Source organism: Pollicipes pollicipes, unplaced genomic scaffold (assembly GCF_011947565.3).
Source record: "Pollicipes pollicipes isolate AB1234 unplaced genomic scaffold, Ppol_2.1 Scaffold_7231;HRSCAF=8579_pilon_pilon_pilon, whole genome shotgun sequence".
NCBI lineage: Eukaryota > Metazoa > Arthropoda > Thecostraca > Pollicipedomorpha > Pollicipedidae > Pollicipes > Pollicipes pollicipes.
The window spans coordinates 29,556,838-29,574,873 of NW_023597034.1; the positions used below are offsets into that span (position 1 = coordinate 29,556,838).

The window sequence follows — 18,036 nt, forward strand, 5'->3', positions numbered from 1 at the left end:
GGCGCCACAGACAGCTCCTGGTGGAGAACACTGGCCGACTGATCTGCTTTTTGTTTGTTGTTTTCTTTTAGGCGTGCCAGCCATGCCAGATCTTATTGGGCATCGGGCAGGTATGTCATATCACAGCCTCGCGGATTTGGTTTTTTTGTTAGCATTAGTAGGCAGTTTTACGGAACAACGCGTAACGTCGCGTGTACATAACGGCATTGGCGGGACAGTGTTCGGAATAATTATTCTACCGGGGTCATAACCCTCGAAGTGATCTTCTCTTGCACCCCCAAACTTCCCAAAGCCACACGCCAAAGTGCTGCCCTATAGCACACGTGACAACCCTGCCTGCCGCGCCTGCAGACGAGTGGCCGCTGAACGCCGCCTGGTGCAACTTCTACGTCACGTGCGACGTGCTGGCCTGCACGGCGTCCATCTGGCACATGAGCTTCATCTCGCTGGGCCGCTACCTGGGCATCCGGGACCCGCTCAAGAACCAGCCGCGCAACACCACGCGCCAGGTGGTGACGCGCGTGGTGCTGGTCTGGCTGCTGTCGCTCGGCATCTCCAGCATCGTCACCATCCTCGGCATCGTCAATCTGGACAACATCATGCCCAGTCCCAAGGTAAAGGGTGCCTGCGTGCTGAGGGTGGTGTTATTGGGTCGGAGGTGCTCGGGATTGAAGGTGCGACTCAGTGGGGAGGGGACGAATGGGGAGCGGTGAACCCGTTCGGGGATTGGGAGCGTCGGGATTGGGATTGGTACTTGGTGAGGCCTAGTGAGGATCAGGGTCCCGCCGTGGTGAAAGACTCTGGCAGAAAACGAATTCGCTAGCACCCTTCTCTTACACGCAAATGGCGCTTAGACACGGCTGTGGATGATTGATACTCAAAGCTTCCTCTTCGAACAAAATGTTTATTGTACATAAATAAATGTATGATTATGAGGAGGGTCATCCCGTTGCAAATGTATGATTATGAGGAGAGTCATCCCGTTGCAAATGTATGATTATGAGGAGGGTCATCCCGTTGCAAATGTATGATTATGAGGAGAGTCATCCCGTTGCATCCGGGAGGGTCATCCCGTTGCAAATGATAAACTTGTCTGTCACGTTTGGAGGAGTCTATGAAGCATCAAAAGTCCATGACGTCTGCTTCGCGCATTCAGACAATCTGTCTGAATCCGCGAAACCTCCATCACGTACTAGAAACCTTTGAATATGAAGTTGACTACAAAGCCCTTCGCGTGCTGTCGTCATGCGGAAGCGTCGCCGTCCTACGTGCTCCTCCCATCAAAAAGGCCCCTGTCCGGTTCCAGGTGTGCGCCATCAACAACCGCATGTTCTTCGTGCTGGGCAGCTTGCTGGCCTTCTTCATCCCGATGATCATCATGGTGATCACTTACTCGCTGACGACTCTGCTGCTGCGCCGCAAGTGTCGCTCGGGCGCCACGCTGCGCCACCGCCACGTGGGGCGCAGTCTGGCGCGGCCGGAGCGCGGCGCGAGCGACGGCCGCCGCGAGGGCGGCGAGCACCGCCTCGCCTCCTTCCCGAACGGGCTCGGCTGCCGCGTCAGCACGCGCGATGTGGGCGTCCAGACGCCGCACAACATCAGCCGCGAGACGCGACGCGGCCGTCTGACGCTGCGCCTGGCGGCGGCGGAGCTACCTCGCCGCCCGCCGGCCGCGCCCAGCACAGCGCTCACCGCCGAGAAGAAGGCGTCCAAGGTGCTCGGCCTCGTCTTCCTCGCGTTCGTCGTTTGTTGGGCGCCGTTCTTCACGCTGAACATCAGCAACGGCATCTCCAACAGCATCTACGTCAACCCGTACGTGGAGGCGGTGTTCCTGTGGCTCGGCTACGTCTCCTCCACCATCAACCCAATCATCTACACGAGCGTCAACAAGACGTTCCGCGCGGCGTTCCTGAAGCTGCTGCGCTGCGGCTGCCGACAGTTTCAGCAGGGCCGCCAGTACCGGGCCTACAGCCTCAACGACACGGGCGCCACCACGACGCCGCTCTCGAAGCCGCCGTCGACTCACTTCCGCGCGCCGAGCCTCTCGCAGACGCGCTGCGTCGAGCCGCTGCAGCGGCCTGGGCTCGCCTTTAAGTCACAGTCCATCTGCTAGTGAGGCGGCTCTGCCGGGCTGCCGTCGCGAGCCTGGTGATGATCGGGTGGTGACGCGAGACTGGTGGTGGCCAGCCGTGAACGCGGGGTTGGTGATGATCGGGTGGTGACGCGGGACTGGTGATGACCGCCGTGAACGCGGGGCTGGTGATGACCGGGTGGTGAGGATCGGGTGGTGACGCGAGACTGGTGATGGCCAGTCGTGAACGCGGGGCTGGTGATGATCAGGTGGTGACGCGGAATTAGTGATGGCCAGCCGTGAACGCGGGACTGGTGATAATGAGATGGTGACACAGGGCTGGTGATGATGGGATGTTGATGCGGGGCTGGTGTTGATCAGCTGGTGATGTGGGGGCGATGGTGACTGTCGGTGGGCTGGTGATGACCGTCTGCTGACGTGGGACTGAGGCCAACATTCCAGTGACGAGTGGCTGACATTGATTGGCTCGTGACCGGGCTTGACAGCGATCAGCTGGTGACGCCAGACTGGTGTTGACAAGTGGTGACATCGCGTTGGTGATAGTCTGCCGTTGACGCGGAATTGGTGTTAATGCGTTAGTAATGTGAGACCGCTGTTGGTCAGCTGGTGACACGGACTGCCGTCGATCAGTTGGTGACGTGTTGCTAACTTGTCCTCTCTCAGTGCTCAGTGTCGACCGACGGATCTACCCGCCTGGGTAGATCTACCTTCTACCTAGGTAGGTGGATCTACCTTCCCGGCCCTGCGCGGGTCCGCGTATGTCTGACCTGGCCTGTCACTGTCTGTCCGGTTCGTTCTCCCGCGCCGGCTTCGCATGCACAGCCGCCTCCGAGGTACAAAGGTTCGCTGGTGGACGCGGCTGTCAGTCGCGGTCCATTGCCGGTATTAGTCGTGTCGGAGTATGCTTCGTCACGCGGAATAGTCCGCGACCCGGGCTATGGTGTACTGTCGGCGGCCGATGGAAACCCACACGCTATGTTTACATGTGTTGCCCGCGTCCACCCGCCATGCAGCGTATATCGAGGCTCGTGCGATTGGAAGGGAATACCACTGTGACGTCCCCGCTGGCTGCTTGCCAGATAATGGCACGCATTGTCGGATACAAGGTTTACATTATGTGTGAGGGATTATATATCACGGACGCTGGTATGGGCCGGCCGTCAGCCTGGTTGCGCGAGCTGGTGCTAGATAAGTCTCGTTTCAGAATTAAACTCATGGAAGAGTCCGACACGCGTTGACATCCTTGAAATGTATGTATACACACACTTCCAAAAAAATACCCCTGGGGAAAATATGTATCCACATGAAATAATACAAACATGACATCTCCAAAGCCTAGTGAACTCGAAGCTTCCCTAGCAATGTTTTAAATAGCAACACAAATAGCTATACTTCATCTCCGTCAGCCAGCTACAACCCGTCTGTCAGTCAAACACAGTCGGTCTAAAAGGTTTTGCAATGATGCCGTCCTTCACCTACAACATGGACGTAAGCTTAGAACGCTGGCTGCATACACATCAAGCACAACATGCTAATTTTTACTGATCCTGTTTCCCTTCATGTTCAATTTACTGACAATAGCCTGAACAGTGTGATCAAATATTCTGTTATTTTATCAACAAGTCAACCACATGTTAATCCTTGCCCCGACACGGGCAGATTTGTTCGAAAAGATTTGAATCTTGCATTCGCTCACGAGGCAATCGCTTTGAGATGAAAAATGTTACTTTAAGCTATGAACTGAATCACATTTTTCGTAAATTTTATTAACTGAATCGTGAGTCGACCATTTCTAACAAAGTCGAGTCAATAAGTCATATGGCCGAAATTAGACTCGTAACATGAGAAAACAGCATGCCCCAGACAAATAAGCAGACCATTTGAGGATGTTAAAATGAACAGCATGCAGCATCAGTCATAAAGTGTTTTGCAAAATCAGCACAAAGTTTGTCATTGTAATTTCTAAGCAACAAGCACAACATGGATCATTCCTATCTCAGGTATACCAAATCTTAGCCAGAAACCAGACGATATTACATGGCGTAGACATCCCACATTCCCATATCCTGTGTTAAAACCAATGAAAGATTGCCTACTGCCTTGTCTGCTACATGGGACGGTCATATTTTTAAATGTCAATTGCCACAGCGCTGAACCAATCCACACCTGACCCCTCATTCACTGCATGACTAGGCGCAGGCCGCCAAGCTGTCTGGCTTAGTGCGGTCTAGTCTACATTGCATGCTATTTAACTTATGGCTCTTTAATTTTGGAACCCGCGTGAGTCATGAGCTGAATGATTCCATGCAAGCATGAGTCTGAACTGAGCTAAATAAAAAAAAACAATTGAACAACTATGAGTAATGAGATGGATTGGATCCCCAAATCGGTGAGCAGGGAGCCACTCCCTCCAAGATCTGCTGAGGATGCCTCTACGGTATGTCGTGCAATCACGCCAAATTTTCAGTGGCTTATGAGGCGTTCGTCGCGCGTGTTTCGATACCAAGTACGCGCCCCAGGCGTTTCTGGTCTCGGAGCAGCGGCGGTTTTGGTAGAACGCTGTGCGGCGATTTACGGCCTGCGCGGGCGGCAACCGACGATGCCGTGGAACGCGCGCATCAACGGAGCCATACGTCATAAAGATATGGTCAAAACATAGTAAACTATAGGCCATTTTACTCAGAACTGAACAAGACACACGGCTGTTGAAGTTTCGTATCACTACAAGGCATAATCTCGCACGGATTAGGCCATAAAGCTGAAAAGTGCGCTTTTCGCGAAACTTTGACATTTGACCTTGCATAATGGGGTCAATTTTTAATCTAGCCACATCCAAATTGCCACCAATCGTGAGATCTCGTTTAGATCAATCCAATGGTATCTTCCGCTAAGCTCTATCGTTCTAGTTTGAAAACGCCAGGAAGGCTCGCATCGACCACCCTGTCAGCCGGCCTTATGAAAAACAGCGCATCGGGGCGAGGGCGAAAGTGGCCGTTATGTTCTTGTTGGCGCTCGTGCGCCTTCTCAGAAGGAAGGCACGCGATTGTTAAAATGTTATGGCTAAGGTCCGGCTCGTTCTGGCCTCTAGCCTGCGTGAAACTGCGAATTGGCCAACAATTCCATATGCATTGGGATCACATCAGTGATTGCGCCAGTTTCATGTACCATTCAATCACTGAAACTTTTGGACATCTGCAATACCGACATAAGACTGATTCTGACAACCCGTGGCGAGGCAGGCAATGAGAATCTTGACACTGCCTGTGATAACACGATGCTCTCGACCGACGGTAAGTCACGTGATTAATGCGTCTGCACTCGGCACTAAATACCATAAGAATGTAAACGCGCATTGACATTTTAAAGTTGCGGTGAGGTGACGATGGTTGGATCTAATGGCTCTTTGCATTACCGTTGCGGACATGTAAGCAGCGTTGGTGTGCTCCATTCAAACTACGCAAGCCAGCCATGGCCTATTGATGAAAATAAAAAACAAGGCATTATATGCTGAACAAGCCCGAATTGACACCTTGAAAGCCCTCGTTCGCATTTTAGGCGTGGTCTGCGAAATCTGAAAACCAGACAACTTGTTTAAACTTGAAAATAAGTAAGATCTTTTTCCGCGGAAAATCCAGTAAGTGATGCGGTTTTACTGTCGAAAGCTTTCTATTTCAATGATAGGTCGTGATCGTTTACCAGATCATGTTTTCGATTGTTTCCAAAAGTGGACATTCGCTATTGACTTACCAGGCAATACGCGAAACAATTGGAAAGTTGTTGTATTCCGCTCCCAGCAAACGGCCTTCTGCCCACCTGAGTCCACGTGTGTTCAGGTGGGCAGAGCTCGCGTCTGTGTGGCAGTACGACCGCATACCGTTGTTTCAGCCATAATATTTCTGTACAGTGTTGTTACAACCCGCGACTGCTCAGTGAACAGTCACGAGAGTGCTGCAACATCCGTCAAACGCGACATGACTTCTGAAAAAACTTGTACAGACTTTGTCTATAAGCGGCATTTTTACTACTGTAAAAACTTATACACGACGTGAGTGTTACGTAAAAAATTGTTCATCAAAAACTCATGCGCGACGTGAGTCCTACACGTCCAGATACCTGCTTCAAAAATATAATTTATCTACGTCATTAAGCACACAGTCATTATACAGTCATTACATCTATTGCAAAAGCTTATAAAGTCTTGTCTTATGCGAAACATCACGTTTACTGCAAAATTCATGCACGACGTGAGCGCTGCACTACAAAGCTGCAAAAACTCATGCACGACGTGAGTGCTGCACTGCAAAGCTGCACAAACTTATGCTCGCTATTACCTATACAGCAAATACTTACCAGTCTTCACTTATACGCAAACCTCTATTGCGAAAACGCATACAAGATATGAGTACTACACGACAAAACTTATACTGCAATAACATATACCAGTCACTACTTCCACAGCAAATGCGTGACCACAAGTCCCTGCGGTAACAAGGCTTTTCAGTGGCAGTAATGCCGTGTAAAACCAATGGCTGCATAAGTATTTACTGTAGAAGTATCAACGGGCATAAGTTTTTGAAGCATAAGTTGTTTAGTGTAGCACTGATACCACGTAAGATTCTTTGCAGTAGAATTATATTCGAGTATAAGCAATGTCTGTACATGCTTTTGCAGCAGAAATCATGACGGACATAAATTTTTTAAGTATAAGTTTTGTCGTAAAGCACTAATGCCGCGTATAAGTGTTTTGCAGCAGAAGCACTGACGTGTATAAGTAATGGCTGCATAAATGTTTGGAGCATAAGTTGTGTTCCGTGGCACTAATGTTTTGTATAAATATTGGCAGTGGAAGGAACGCCGTGGCACTCCTGCCAGTGTGAGTTTTGTTGTAGCAATGTTGTCCTAGAAGCCAGCCACGCGCTTGTGGAATATATCTGCCGCGCGGAGGACCTTCAGCAGTAGCACGCAGCTACGCAGCCAAGGCATAACCAGCAACAGGTTGGCGGAGCCGACGTCCCTATGAATCGGACAGTGTTGGGCGGCGTGGGTGATTCGTAGACGGCACATGCACCTACGTCATGCAGTTGGCTGCATGGTCTGCTGAGATCTCCCTTAAAAACTGTAAAATCCCCAGAAACTGATGGATTTGTGGTTTTTGAACGAGCGCACGCGGATGTCCGCACGATATAACCCGCGCTTTTGGTAGTGTGGTTGTCCATTTTTTGCCGAGGAGTTAAAATATGCTGATTTCGTCTCGTTCAAACCTGTCGAATTTATGGCCTAAGGCAGTTTTGTGTCACTTTGCATCAAATGTATTTTCGACAACAAATGTATCAACGAACGGAATGACCGAAAACGAATGGAAAGCAGGGGAAGGTATAACATTGAAACAATATCGGTATGCTAATTAGCCAAAGATATGTATGCAAATGCATTTGTTAAATTTGATAAGTTTTCATTGGCCACAGTAAACAAATTTGCTATAAAAAACAAACACGACGCGGCTATGAACTGCCGCGGGCTATCAATCCGACACGTTTGAGCTGAAATGCTGGATAATGTGGCGGACGCTGTGCACCGCTTCTGGGTACCTTTGACCAAGTTACGTTCAAATCCGAGAGATGAGAGTGTAAGACGGCCTTTGATCTGTCCTGGAACGCGTGGTAACGACAATCCGACTTTGGAACTTTCCCCAATTGATGCTTCCGCAGCTTCGATCCCGTGGCCACACTGTATATTTAATTAGTTTCTGATGGCTCTCTGTTTGCGCTGAAGCTATGCATTCCAAGGAAATGAAATATCAAATTGCTCCGTCGGTGATAGTCATTAGTTTCTGCCTTGGCAACTTCAGTTTGGCTTTTATTCTGAACTCTCGAAAAGGCGGACAAAGCCGCTCCCTATTAGACCTAGTAAGGCCTCGGAGAGTAAAAGATTGAAATCCAAGCATCTAAAATCACTTGGAACGGTTCCAGGTCGGTCCATCAAACTTTCAGAGTCGATTAACACACGCTTGAATTGCCGGCTAAACGCGACACGCTCGGGTAGGGGCCCAAATGACCACCTTAAGACCAGACTGACTGACCACCAAGAATTATGAGCGCTGGAGCTGCAAAATTCACGAGGTAGGCAGGTTCATATGTGAACTCGCATGGCTTATATTTTCGGATCCCTAAGTCTTTACCTCCAGGAAAGCAAGGTCTAAAAAGACAAAATTCCAGATCGATGTCCGAAGTGCCTTAAGATCTGGTCGCGCAAGGACATGTGTCCCAGATACCTGATCTAATCAAAAGATCACTGGTTTGGCCATTAAAAGGTCACAGTGATCAGAAATATCCGAGATTATTTTGATGTTTTAATGCAAATGAGCATGAAGGATTACGGTGCTCGTTATGGGCCTAAACACGGGATTACGTTGCTCGGTACGGGCCTAAACACGGGATTCATTCAGCACGGGTTCATCTGGATCATTTTAGGTCAGTAGCCTCCTCTGGCTTTCCAGAAGCCGAAATACAATCTCTGTTGACGTCCCTGTGATGGACAATTTTGTTTTTATTACCCATAAATCAAGTGATCCTGCGAAAAGCTAGCTGGTTATTACCTTGGTCTGACCTTCGCAGTTGTCCCAAGGTCAGTGGTAAAATTGCCGTTCTAAACACAACTGGCTAGTAGAATGAGATACTATCTCAAACACTTCGTCAAACACTCCGTCGTCGCTTCAGGTTGAACGATTCCACAGGAACTGGCCTCACTGACAGTCATGGCTTACATTGACCTGTCATAGGTCAGCGACCTTACAAGGCACAGGAGGCTGCAGTTGGAGTAGTCTTGAGTAGGGTCCATCACATTTTGACCTTAAGCGTGCGTTAAATTGCGAATTGGGCAATAATTCAACATGTATTGGAAGCTCATGAGTGAGTAATTTCCATATATAAATCACTGAGCTTTCGGGCACTTGCTACATCGACATAAAACTGATTATGACACCCTGCGTCAGGACGGGTTATCAGGATATTGGAAATGTTTCCGTAAACACGGCCCTCCCGACCGGCGGGTAAGTCACGTGTTCACTACGCCCGCGCGCCACACTTAACAGCCTGAGGATTAGAACACGTATGACCATTTGGACGGTGTGGTGAGCTGAACTTGGCTGGGACAGCAAACAAACGTTCTTGAGCTTTGGAAATACACTGATCGGATTTTGAAAACTGCCCTTATTGATATAAATTAAAGTGCAGCAACAGCCTATCAAAACATCACTGAACAGCATGGAAACGTGCTGACGGGGGGGGGGGGGGGGCAGCCAAGGCCTTGGTAAGGGAGGAAGCAGGGGGGGGGGGGGGCGTAGAGTTGACAAAGGACCACCTGAAAGTGAAAGCCCCCTCAACCAAAATCTCCGGATATCACCCCCTGTATTTTGAGGACATGATTTTCTTTGTTTTAAACTTATTTTTACCATACCTAACCGGAACAAAGCCAGAGGCTCGAGGAAGACGCAATTCTGTTGATTGTATTTTAGGGTCCATTAACTGGAGGAGCGGGCTTTACGTGACTGCTTGTAATAATGCTTCCGGCGCTTTTTAAATAGCAATGGTTTAGCGGGCTCTTTCTAAATGGGTAGAAATCAGAGCCATTGCAATTTTTCTGGGTTCAACAAAGATATTGACGGTACCGTGGACGTGATGGTAAATTGCTATGGTACCACAAATTTGCATAAAATGGCCAGCCCATGTTCGTGTGGGAGTGTCCAACCTTCGTTCAGAATTGATGAGTTATAAAGATTTTGCAACATGGTCTTCAGCGTGAACGCTCGCAAGCCTTGCAAACAAAACAAAAAATGACATCCGGTGTTGCAGTCTCCATAGGCCGCGCAGCATCGAAACATTTGAACGCTTTAAGACGTCAGTGACTACGTTTGAAACGCAGTCAGGACCTTTATTTCACCTATGCCAATTCACATCGATAAGAGCCGTTTTCGCGATGGATTAGAACGCTGAAGTTTTTTATAATGAAAAAATTGTTAGACAGTGTTAACATATGTTTACCACCACAACAAACAAATCATTATTTTCAGTTTCATTGACAATCAATAGCTAAACCGCGTTTATCAAACTCAGAATTAGCTTATTGTACGCAACGAAACTCTGCAAATATCTTTTCTTTAGTTCCCTGCCATAACATATCCTGTGTTCACCCCCTACGTGCGCGTATTTTGACCCCTTGTTATGGTGTCGTATATTTGCCAGTTAGTCATAATGTTTACTCCATTTACACTCCCAGTTTCTACGCCCTTCTTAAGCCATTCCATTTTCAGCCTGATCTCCGTCATAACTAGTAGTACTGCCCTATTTGCTGGGCCATAATACGTGGTCTTTGTTAAAGCTTGCTATTAAGGCGTTAGGCTGGTTGAAAGCCAACTGTTACCCCTTGATGCCATGATTCGTGCTGCGTACTCTAAACGCGAATAACTCAATGGTCATGTGTCTATTGACCTTGAGTACAACGTGGCCATTGAATAGGCGGAATTCGTGTGGCATTTCTATGTCACGCAGCTTTGGACAACTTAAAATTAGGCACCGTGAAATATTCTGCTCAAGGCTGTGTGCGCCTAGGTAAAAAAGTGAGACTTTTTGCTTCTTTGTCGTCTGCTCATCTTAGCGCGTTGACGCAATTCAGGTAGTCTTACCTGAAATTTGAAGTTCTACAGTAACGGTTGGTGCCGGTACTTGATATGGTGATTGCTTTTTATGTATTGTCAAATTGTAAGTTAACATTACAATCACGTTTACATGTTTTATTTTAGAATTAGCAAGTGCCAGACTGTCCCTTGTATCCCATGTAATAGCATGTTTTTATATTAGCGCTATTTGCGGTAAGTGATTTTGGTCCGCCGAAATTCATTATCTGGTCAACTGGTCAAACATCCAGATCCACCGAGCAGTTGCACTCTACCAGGCTAAGTTCCGTACATCATCCAAAAAAGGTACCGGGCTGACAACGTGTTAAGTTAACTTTGCTCAACGGTCTTGCGTAACGAGGGTTACACAGCGGTGAATATCACACTGTTCTGGGACCAGAGTAATTTTACAGTATCTTGGTTGTTTCTGTATTTTCCACTATCGACCAACGGTATGGAGCAGAAAAGCAAGAGTCACATCGGTGCTGATAAATATCTTACCGGTCTAGTGTGAGTCTGGCGTCAAATTATTCATGGACACGTTCATTCACGGTCGGTAGTCGTCATTCAACGTTAGTTTTCATACTTAGAAACTACAAACTAAGCTATAAATTTGTCACTAACTGCGAGTGGACCACGGAGTGAATCACACAGCATGCGTTTCACGATAACGGACCTTGCATTTGAGCGACAAAACGACCCAGTACAGTGTATTCAAGAAGACCACTTTCGGTGTGCTGTGCGCTCGTGAGGATTTTAATGCTGTTGTATTTTTTACATAAGTCTGTTGGCAACGACCGATGCCACAGTGTTTTGGACTAGATCACAGGCCACACAGTAACATATTTGTTATTCATCTTCGCTCATCAGATAAAGCTACCAATGAGTTTGATGATCATTTATTTTTTACCGACTTATCACGACTAAGTTTTCTTTGCTCGCTTGTGGCAACATCCACGTTTTGACATAAAACACCTACTCGCAACTAAATCACGCAATAGGTCATAGGCATCAACATGGAGAAATAAAATACAGTGATAAGGAAATCTAGATTATGAAAAGCACAGTGTGACCTGGAATGTGGTTCTTCAACTGCAAATATAAAAAACTTTCATTTGCCGTCCATTATGAGAGAACAATAGATCACTCCCTGCAAAAGAGCTGCTTGTGTCAAGGCATTGTTGCATGATTATTTGTAAATCTGACAGTTTGTACTCAGAAACGTGGTGAATTTTGCAGGCAACAGGGTTAAAAGAACCGTTCATTTACTTTTAAAAACTGCGTGTTACTGCAAAACTGCGATGATATGATCATTCGAAAAGACTTATGGTCAAGCCGCGTCGTATAGGGCGAAGGTGGGCTAGCAATGCTGTTAACTGTTTTTCTGCTGCCCAAGACCACTCTGGTCCGTTATATTATAGGCGCTAATTATTTGTGTTTTCATGTATTTCATTGAGCCGTAACATTTGCCTAATTTAAATTTATTAGACGTCTGGGTGGAGTCAGTCGCGAGGAACTCAATCATGCTTTCTTCTGATTGGTCTAAATGGTTAGTCTGTCATGTTTCTGATGTATGTTCTATGTTGCAAAAACTTGCAGACTGCATTGCCTAACGTTCATGATTTTTTCAATTACCTTCATTAATAGGATATTAGTCCGCACTTTATTCTACAATGTCGCTGAGTGCAAACATGCATGCCTGAAGCAGCTCCGCCCGCCGTCCCAGTCATGGTTACCCTAGAGCGCCGGCATGATGTCCTTGCCTGTTCATATCCTCAGGCTATTTAGTCCCGGGTGCAGATGTTGTAACCTCACCGCCAGCTGGGAGAGTCGTATTGACAGAGGCTCTATTAAGATACGGCTTACCCGCCCCGCCACGGGATGTTAGACACAATTTTAGTACGATATTGCAGGGGTCCGAAAGATTCAGTCATAGATTGATACCTTAAACTGACGCTTTCACTTATGCGCGTCCAATGCATGTTGGATTATAGTCTAATTCGCAGTTTACCCTACGCGGGAGGCCACAATGCGCCGAACCCTAGCCATGGCCATCTCAGCTGCAGCCACCCGTACATGACCACTACGCCTCAGCCCCACTGTGGCCGAGACCCCATTTGCTACTGCCAACGATTGGGAGACGCTGCAGGAGCCCGCCGGCCCGTGCCTGCGCCGACGCGATCCGAGCGACCCGGGCCACACGGGGGACACATTACTCCGCCGGAGCTTCCTGAGGTACTTGGACGAACGACAGCATCGGGAGCAGCCCGGAACAGCTCGCTTGCCACAGATTTGGTCCATCGTGGATGGAAATAACAACCGCGCTCTCAATATGAAAATGGGGCGGCTGCTTTTATCCGAACAAATGCAGGCCTCTGTTCACTTTGTCAGTGTGGGAAAAGCATGTAAGCCACTCATCTGTGTCCACCTTGTGACGTTTTCACAGCAGAGGACCTCCTCATGCCAACGGCAGCACGGTCCTGGCCCTGGCCGTTTTGTGAAGCACGCCGTGCTGGACGCGGTTATTCACGTAACCCGCCAGCCAGAGGCGGGGCTGCAGTGCCATCAGCGACCGCTGACACTTCCGAGGAAATCGATGGCGTCCGGCATCACTCGCATTTGTGTTTTCACAGACGTAGGGCAATCCACACAAACACGAGTCTGTTACTTCCCAGAGTCAGGGTATTAGGTGAAGACGAACTCGCCCATCACGTGCAATTCGCAGTCAGCGCATGCAACATAAGGCAGCGGTAGACTAATCCTAAGACATCCAGTCACGTACAACCGGCAGCCGGAGCGGCCTGCTTCTCAGCTCGGGTGGAACACAGCCTGGGCAGCGACTTCCCTTCGTCCGCCAGCCCGCTGCTAGTGGCCGGGGCTCGGTACCCAAACCGCCTTCTACCAGCTTCAGTCTGCGATTTAGGGAGATGCAGCAGCCTGACCTGCCTGATCCCCCTCTGCTCTCGATTCCCCTCTCTCCTCCCCACCTCTCTCTCAACTCTCTTACCTCTCTCTCTCCTCTCTCTCTCTCTCTCTCTACTCTCTTCTCTCTCTCTCTCGCTCTCTCTCTCCTCTCTACTCTCTCTCCTCTCTACTTCTCTCTTCTCTATCTCTCTCTCTCTCTCTCTCTCTCTCTCTTTCTCTCTGGCTTCTCTCTCTCTCTCTCTCTCTCTCTCTCTCTCTCTCTTTCTCGTCCCAGTTAACGTGCAACTCGGAGACCGAAGACTCGAGGTGTGCGTTGGTCAGAACTCGGCGCGTAAGATTTAGCAGGCTATGCTCCTCTGCTGTTGTGCGGTCAACCTTCCTAGTTTCTCGCGCAGGTCCAATTTGTAATCAAGTTTGTGATGGCGCTGAACATTGGTCTTGCAGCAGACTTAAGAGCGTTCTAAACTCTATGCAATCTTTTGCCATTATCGCACGCCAAGCCTAGTATCGGTCTTCCTTAGCACTCCCCACGGAGCCATCGGCTACGTCCTGATGGAAGCCCAAACGAAAAAAGAATTCCGCCGGCCCGAAAGGCAGCCTTAGGAAAACCAGAGACCCAACCAAGCCGTGGGCACATTTTGCTAACTCATATATACCGAAATGGAGCTCACTGGAAGAGTGGGCGAAATTCAAAGTTTTTCCGCAGTTTACAGCATGGGAAAGAAGGGCACAGATCTCCTTGGGAGGCACCTAGATATGCTTGCCCCAACGAAAAAGTTGGTGCCATCGGCCGTGCTAGCAACGCATTCGCACCATCGTGACGTAGGCAGACAGATTCTCTGGTTGATTGCTAACTCTGTTTGCATCTGTTCGATGCAATTGATGCCCACCTGCGACAAAGTCCCAAATCGTAAGCAAATTTATCATGGCCTCATGGGTGTCGATTTACAGTCTTTTGGGTGGACCATTGCTCCCCACCCTCAATGTCCGATTTGGCACCTCCAACGGTGAGTTTGGCCTCCCCAACCCTACAGCGCTAACAAAAACAAGCAGGGCGGTACGAATAGGAAATCAAAGTTATATCAATTTTAAAGAAAGTTTGCACTTATTGTTTCACAGGTAAAGGGCCGAAGAAAATGAAAACTGCGATGTCATCTTCAGTTGAATGCAGCTGACGGAACCAGTCGCACTTGTATAAATTCTGCTTTCGTACCGTGTTCAGTTGAGTACTTCGTTTTTTTCTTCAATGATGCATGCTTTCAATAGCACGATTTATGTGTCTTGTTGACTCTGATATCGTTTTGTACTATTGTCTGAGCGTTTTGGCATTATTCAGTGATCTTTAAACACTCACAGATTGCACCAAGCTGCGCAATTTTGCCACTATGCGATACGATGTCTTATTGGAAATTGAAAACAAACCGGTCAAATGTTGGCACCCAAAAGCGTGAACAAATTTTTAGTTGGCAACGTTCGAAACTATGAGGACGGTGAGGGCCTTTGTTTTGGTCAGAGAATTGGCTCCATGTCGCCCCAGTGTCCTAGAATTGCCGACTTTGGGTGTAAAGCAACAACCAAAGGGGAGGAATTTTTCACTCCTTTTCCCCATATTTTATGTGAATTTTTCACTCCTGCCTGACATCGTCTAATCGCACATGCCAAACCCCTATTTCCCTTTCTGAGGTTTTCAGATGTCATCCAAAACCGAGCTCACTTGAAACCACCAAGCATGAACGAGGCTCCACAGAACCTGGACACCTATGGCTATGTCCTGCCTCACCTTCATCTGAATAATGTCTATGTATGCACAGATCAAGGGCGCCAGGTACCTCCAAGCCCAAGAACCCAGCGACTCCAGCCGCTTGCACGCATTAAGTTTGGTTCGGTTACAAAACGCATCACAATCGGCATCTGTGTGCCAAATGCAAGGTTTTCACGCATCCCCTATTTTTTGGTCTCACCCCCACCTCTCGAAAGTAGAGCCTGGTGCAAACACCAGCAAGACCTGGTAAGGAATTTTTCTCCAGGTATTTATTTTTCCCGAGGAAGCTTGACCACTAAATTGCATCACTCCCGAAATGCAGGAGTGAAAAATTCAAGAAATGTCTTCTAAAATGAATTTACAACATGGGTATCACCATTTGAGCACTGATGTTAATAGATTTTAAGTCAAATCAGATGATTACAAAGTTTTGCCAGATAAGCATCAGTCTTTATATTTATTTAACTACCTTTGTTTTTCTTGGTATCATACGAGTGTGGTACCACTTCATTCTTCCTTCCTTTTTGGTTGCCTTTAGAGGTAACATCTGATGCTCAAAATGTTAACCAATTACTCTGCAAGATGCTCCAACTGCAAACTTGTACGAATTTCATACATAAATTGAATTAATTCACCAGCCGCTCAAACATGTTTGATATGCACCCAAGAGTGAACAATTCACAGGGAATGAAGAAGACAATTTGAAGCACGGAACGTGTTTCTACCGCCATTTTTGCCCCGTTAAACGCTCGGTTAACCGTTTTCTTGGTTCATGGCGGTGCCCAATAACGATAAATCTAAGCCTTTCGAGCGTCTAACTCACCAGGCTACCTGACAAGGCTATCCTAATGCTGTCATACAGAGCTTTGGGACACATCGTGACGCAGCTAATACGGAAGTGTTTGATGGCGAAATTCTGCCCTCTGGAGATGTTTATCATGCACACCTCTTACTTGTTTCGCAATTTAATCTCGTAGGTTGGTGGGCATGATTGATACTTATATTTGGGGGTGAGTGGGATGACTCTGTCTGCCAGCAGACCATGCAAAAGGTACTGACTTTTTGTTTTGGGGGAGCAGGAAGAAGCCAGTATGTCTCCTGTAGACCAAGTAATTGCTTACCTTACCTGCTTTCAACACATTATTGGTATTGGTAAGTATTGGTAATACATTTTCTGTTTTAATCCATCGAGTTTTGTCATAAGACATACTATGATGCTACAAGGCATGCAATGGGATTATTTTGTTCCGTATTCTTGATTATTTGCCTCAAATGTCTTGAAGTGGTCCCTCATGGCTGCTTTAACCAAATGTTTTCTATAGTTGTCATGGTTTGCTGACTGGCAAGTGACTGCTGTATATACGCACTTTATTTCTAACATAGGAATACTCTAAGCTGTGTAGCAATGATCATATGAGTTAAATATGAGTATGTAACAAATAGTCAGACCATCCCGTTTAAAACGTGAAGCCAACATCTCAAACTTTGTCATTAACGATGAATAAACAAGCCTAAATAGATGCCTTTACTGCAGCTGAAAAGGCAAGCAGCAATACTGGCACGGTCATCTAAAAATTATGTTGCCCCTGGAGAGGAGAGACTGTTTTGCGAAGATACCCATTATTTTCCGTGACATAGGTGAGCCATGACAATCAAAATAGGTTGTTCAAAGTGATTTAAAGTGCTTTGTGTGTTGTCAACTACGTCTGATGTCAACAAGCATACACAAATGAACTGAATAAAAATGCAAGTTGAAGCCAGCCAAAAATTAGCTTTATCTTGTTTTTATCACAAGTGCTGCTGTCAACAGATAGGTGAGTTGAGATGATGTTCAACATATGGGCTGCTCTAAGTTAGGTTAAGTTGGTTAAGTGCATTGCAAGTGGCAATAGGAATTGTGCAAGAATCAGTAACTCACAACTGCTGTTGTAATACAAACAGGCTAGACAGGATGAGATGAGGTAAGGCCTCTTTAGGGTAGGCATTGTAAGGCTACTTTCATGGAAACAAGCACTGGCATTTTGTCAGAAACTGACAAAATGTTTGTTTTCCCTGACCCCACCTTAACGGAAGTCTGAGGTATGTCTATTGTGTTTGACGTGGTGATGGGCTGATGTGTAGGAGTCCAAGTTTGTTTGTTTTTTTTTTTAGTGTTTTATCCTTGTTGAATTTTCTGCTGTTATTTTGTTATTGAATTCCTTTGCTTTGTTTTGTGCGAAAAGTGCTTTGGAAGGGAAGTGCAAAGTGCAGCATTACATTATTGGTGCTAATAATTTGTTATGCTCACTACACTGTCATGAAATTACTATGCTTTAATGTATTCTGTTTCACTTGAATGGCCAAAAATGTTAAAAAACAAAACAGTTTTGTCAGGTTTCTGATATTACGTCCGTGTCAACTTGAAATAGATGTCTTTGTTTGCTGAAGCATCAGTCACGAGCTCATAAGTTTCATCTTTTGTTAATTGATGTTTTCACTCCCGCACGGTTTTTTTGCGATGAAATTTTTCACTTCCACCCTAGTTCAAAAGCGACTCTACCTCCCTGTGTCGGCCCGAGCTCTGGAAGCCCATTTCCCAGGCAGGGA

General features: G+C 47.2%; 2 protein-coding genes across 2 annotated transcripts in view; both read left to right on the top strand.

Moving 5' to 3' along the window:
* LOC119109964 (D(2) dopamine receptor) overlaps positions 1-2,661 on the top strand; it is a 45,640-nt gene extending 42,979 nt beyond the window's left edge. Inside the window, exons 2-4 of the mRNA XM_037233710.1 lie at positions 352-614; positions 1,307-1,476; positions 1,681-2,661. Of these exons, the coding sequence (XP_037089605.1) occupies positions 352-614; positions 1,307-1,476; positions 1,681-2,113 (866 nt within the window). The 3' untranslated portion in view covers positions 2,114-2,661. The remainder of the gene's footprint in view (positions 1-351; positions 615-1,306; positions 1,477-1,680) is intronic.
* A 2,705-nt stretch (positions 2,662-5,366) lies between these two features.
* The window catches only part of LOC119109965 (5-hydroxytryptamine receptor 2A-like), a 24,903-nt gene continuing 12,233 nt past the window's right edge, over positions 5,367-18,036 (top strand). The window contains 1 exon segment of the mRNA XM_037233711.1: positions 5,367-5,382. Within this exon segment, the coding sequence (XP_037089606.1) occupies positions 5,367-5,382 (16 nt within the window).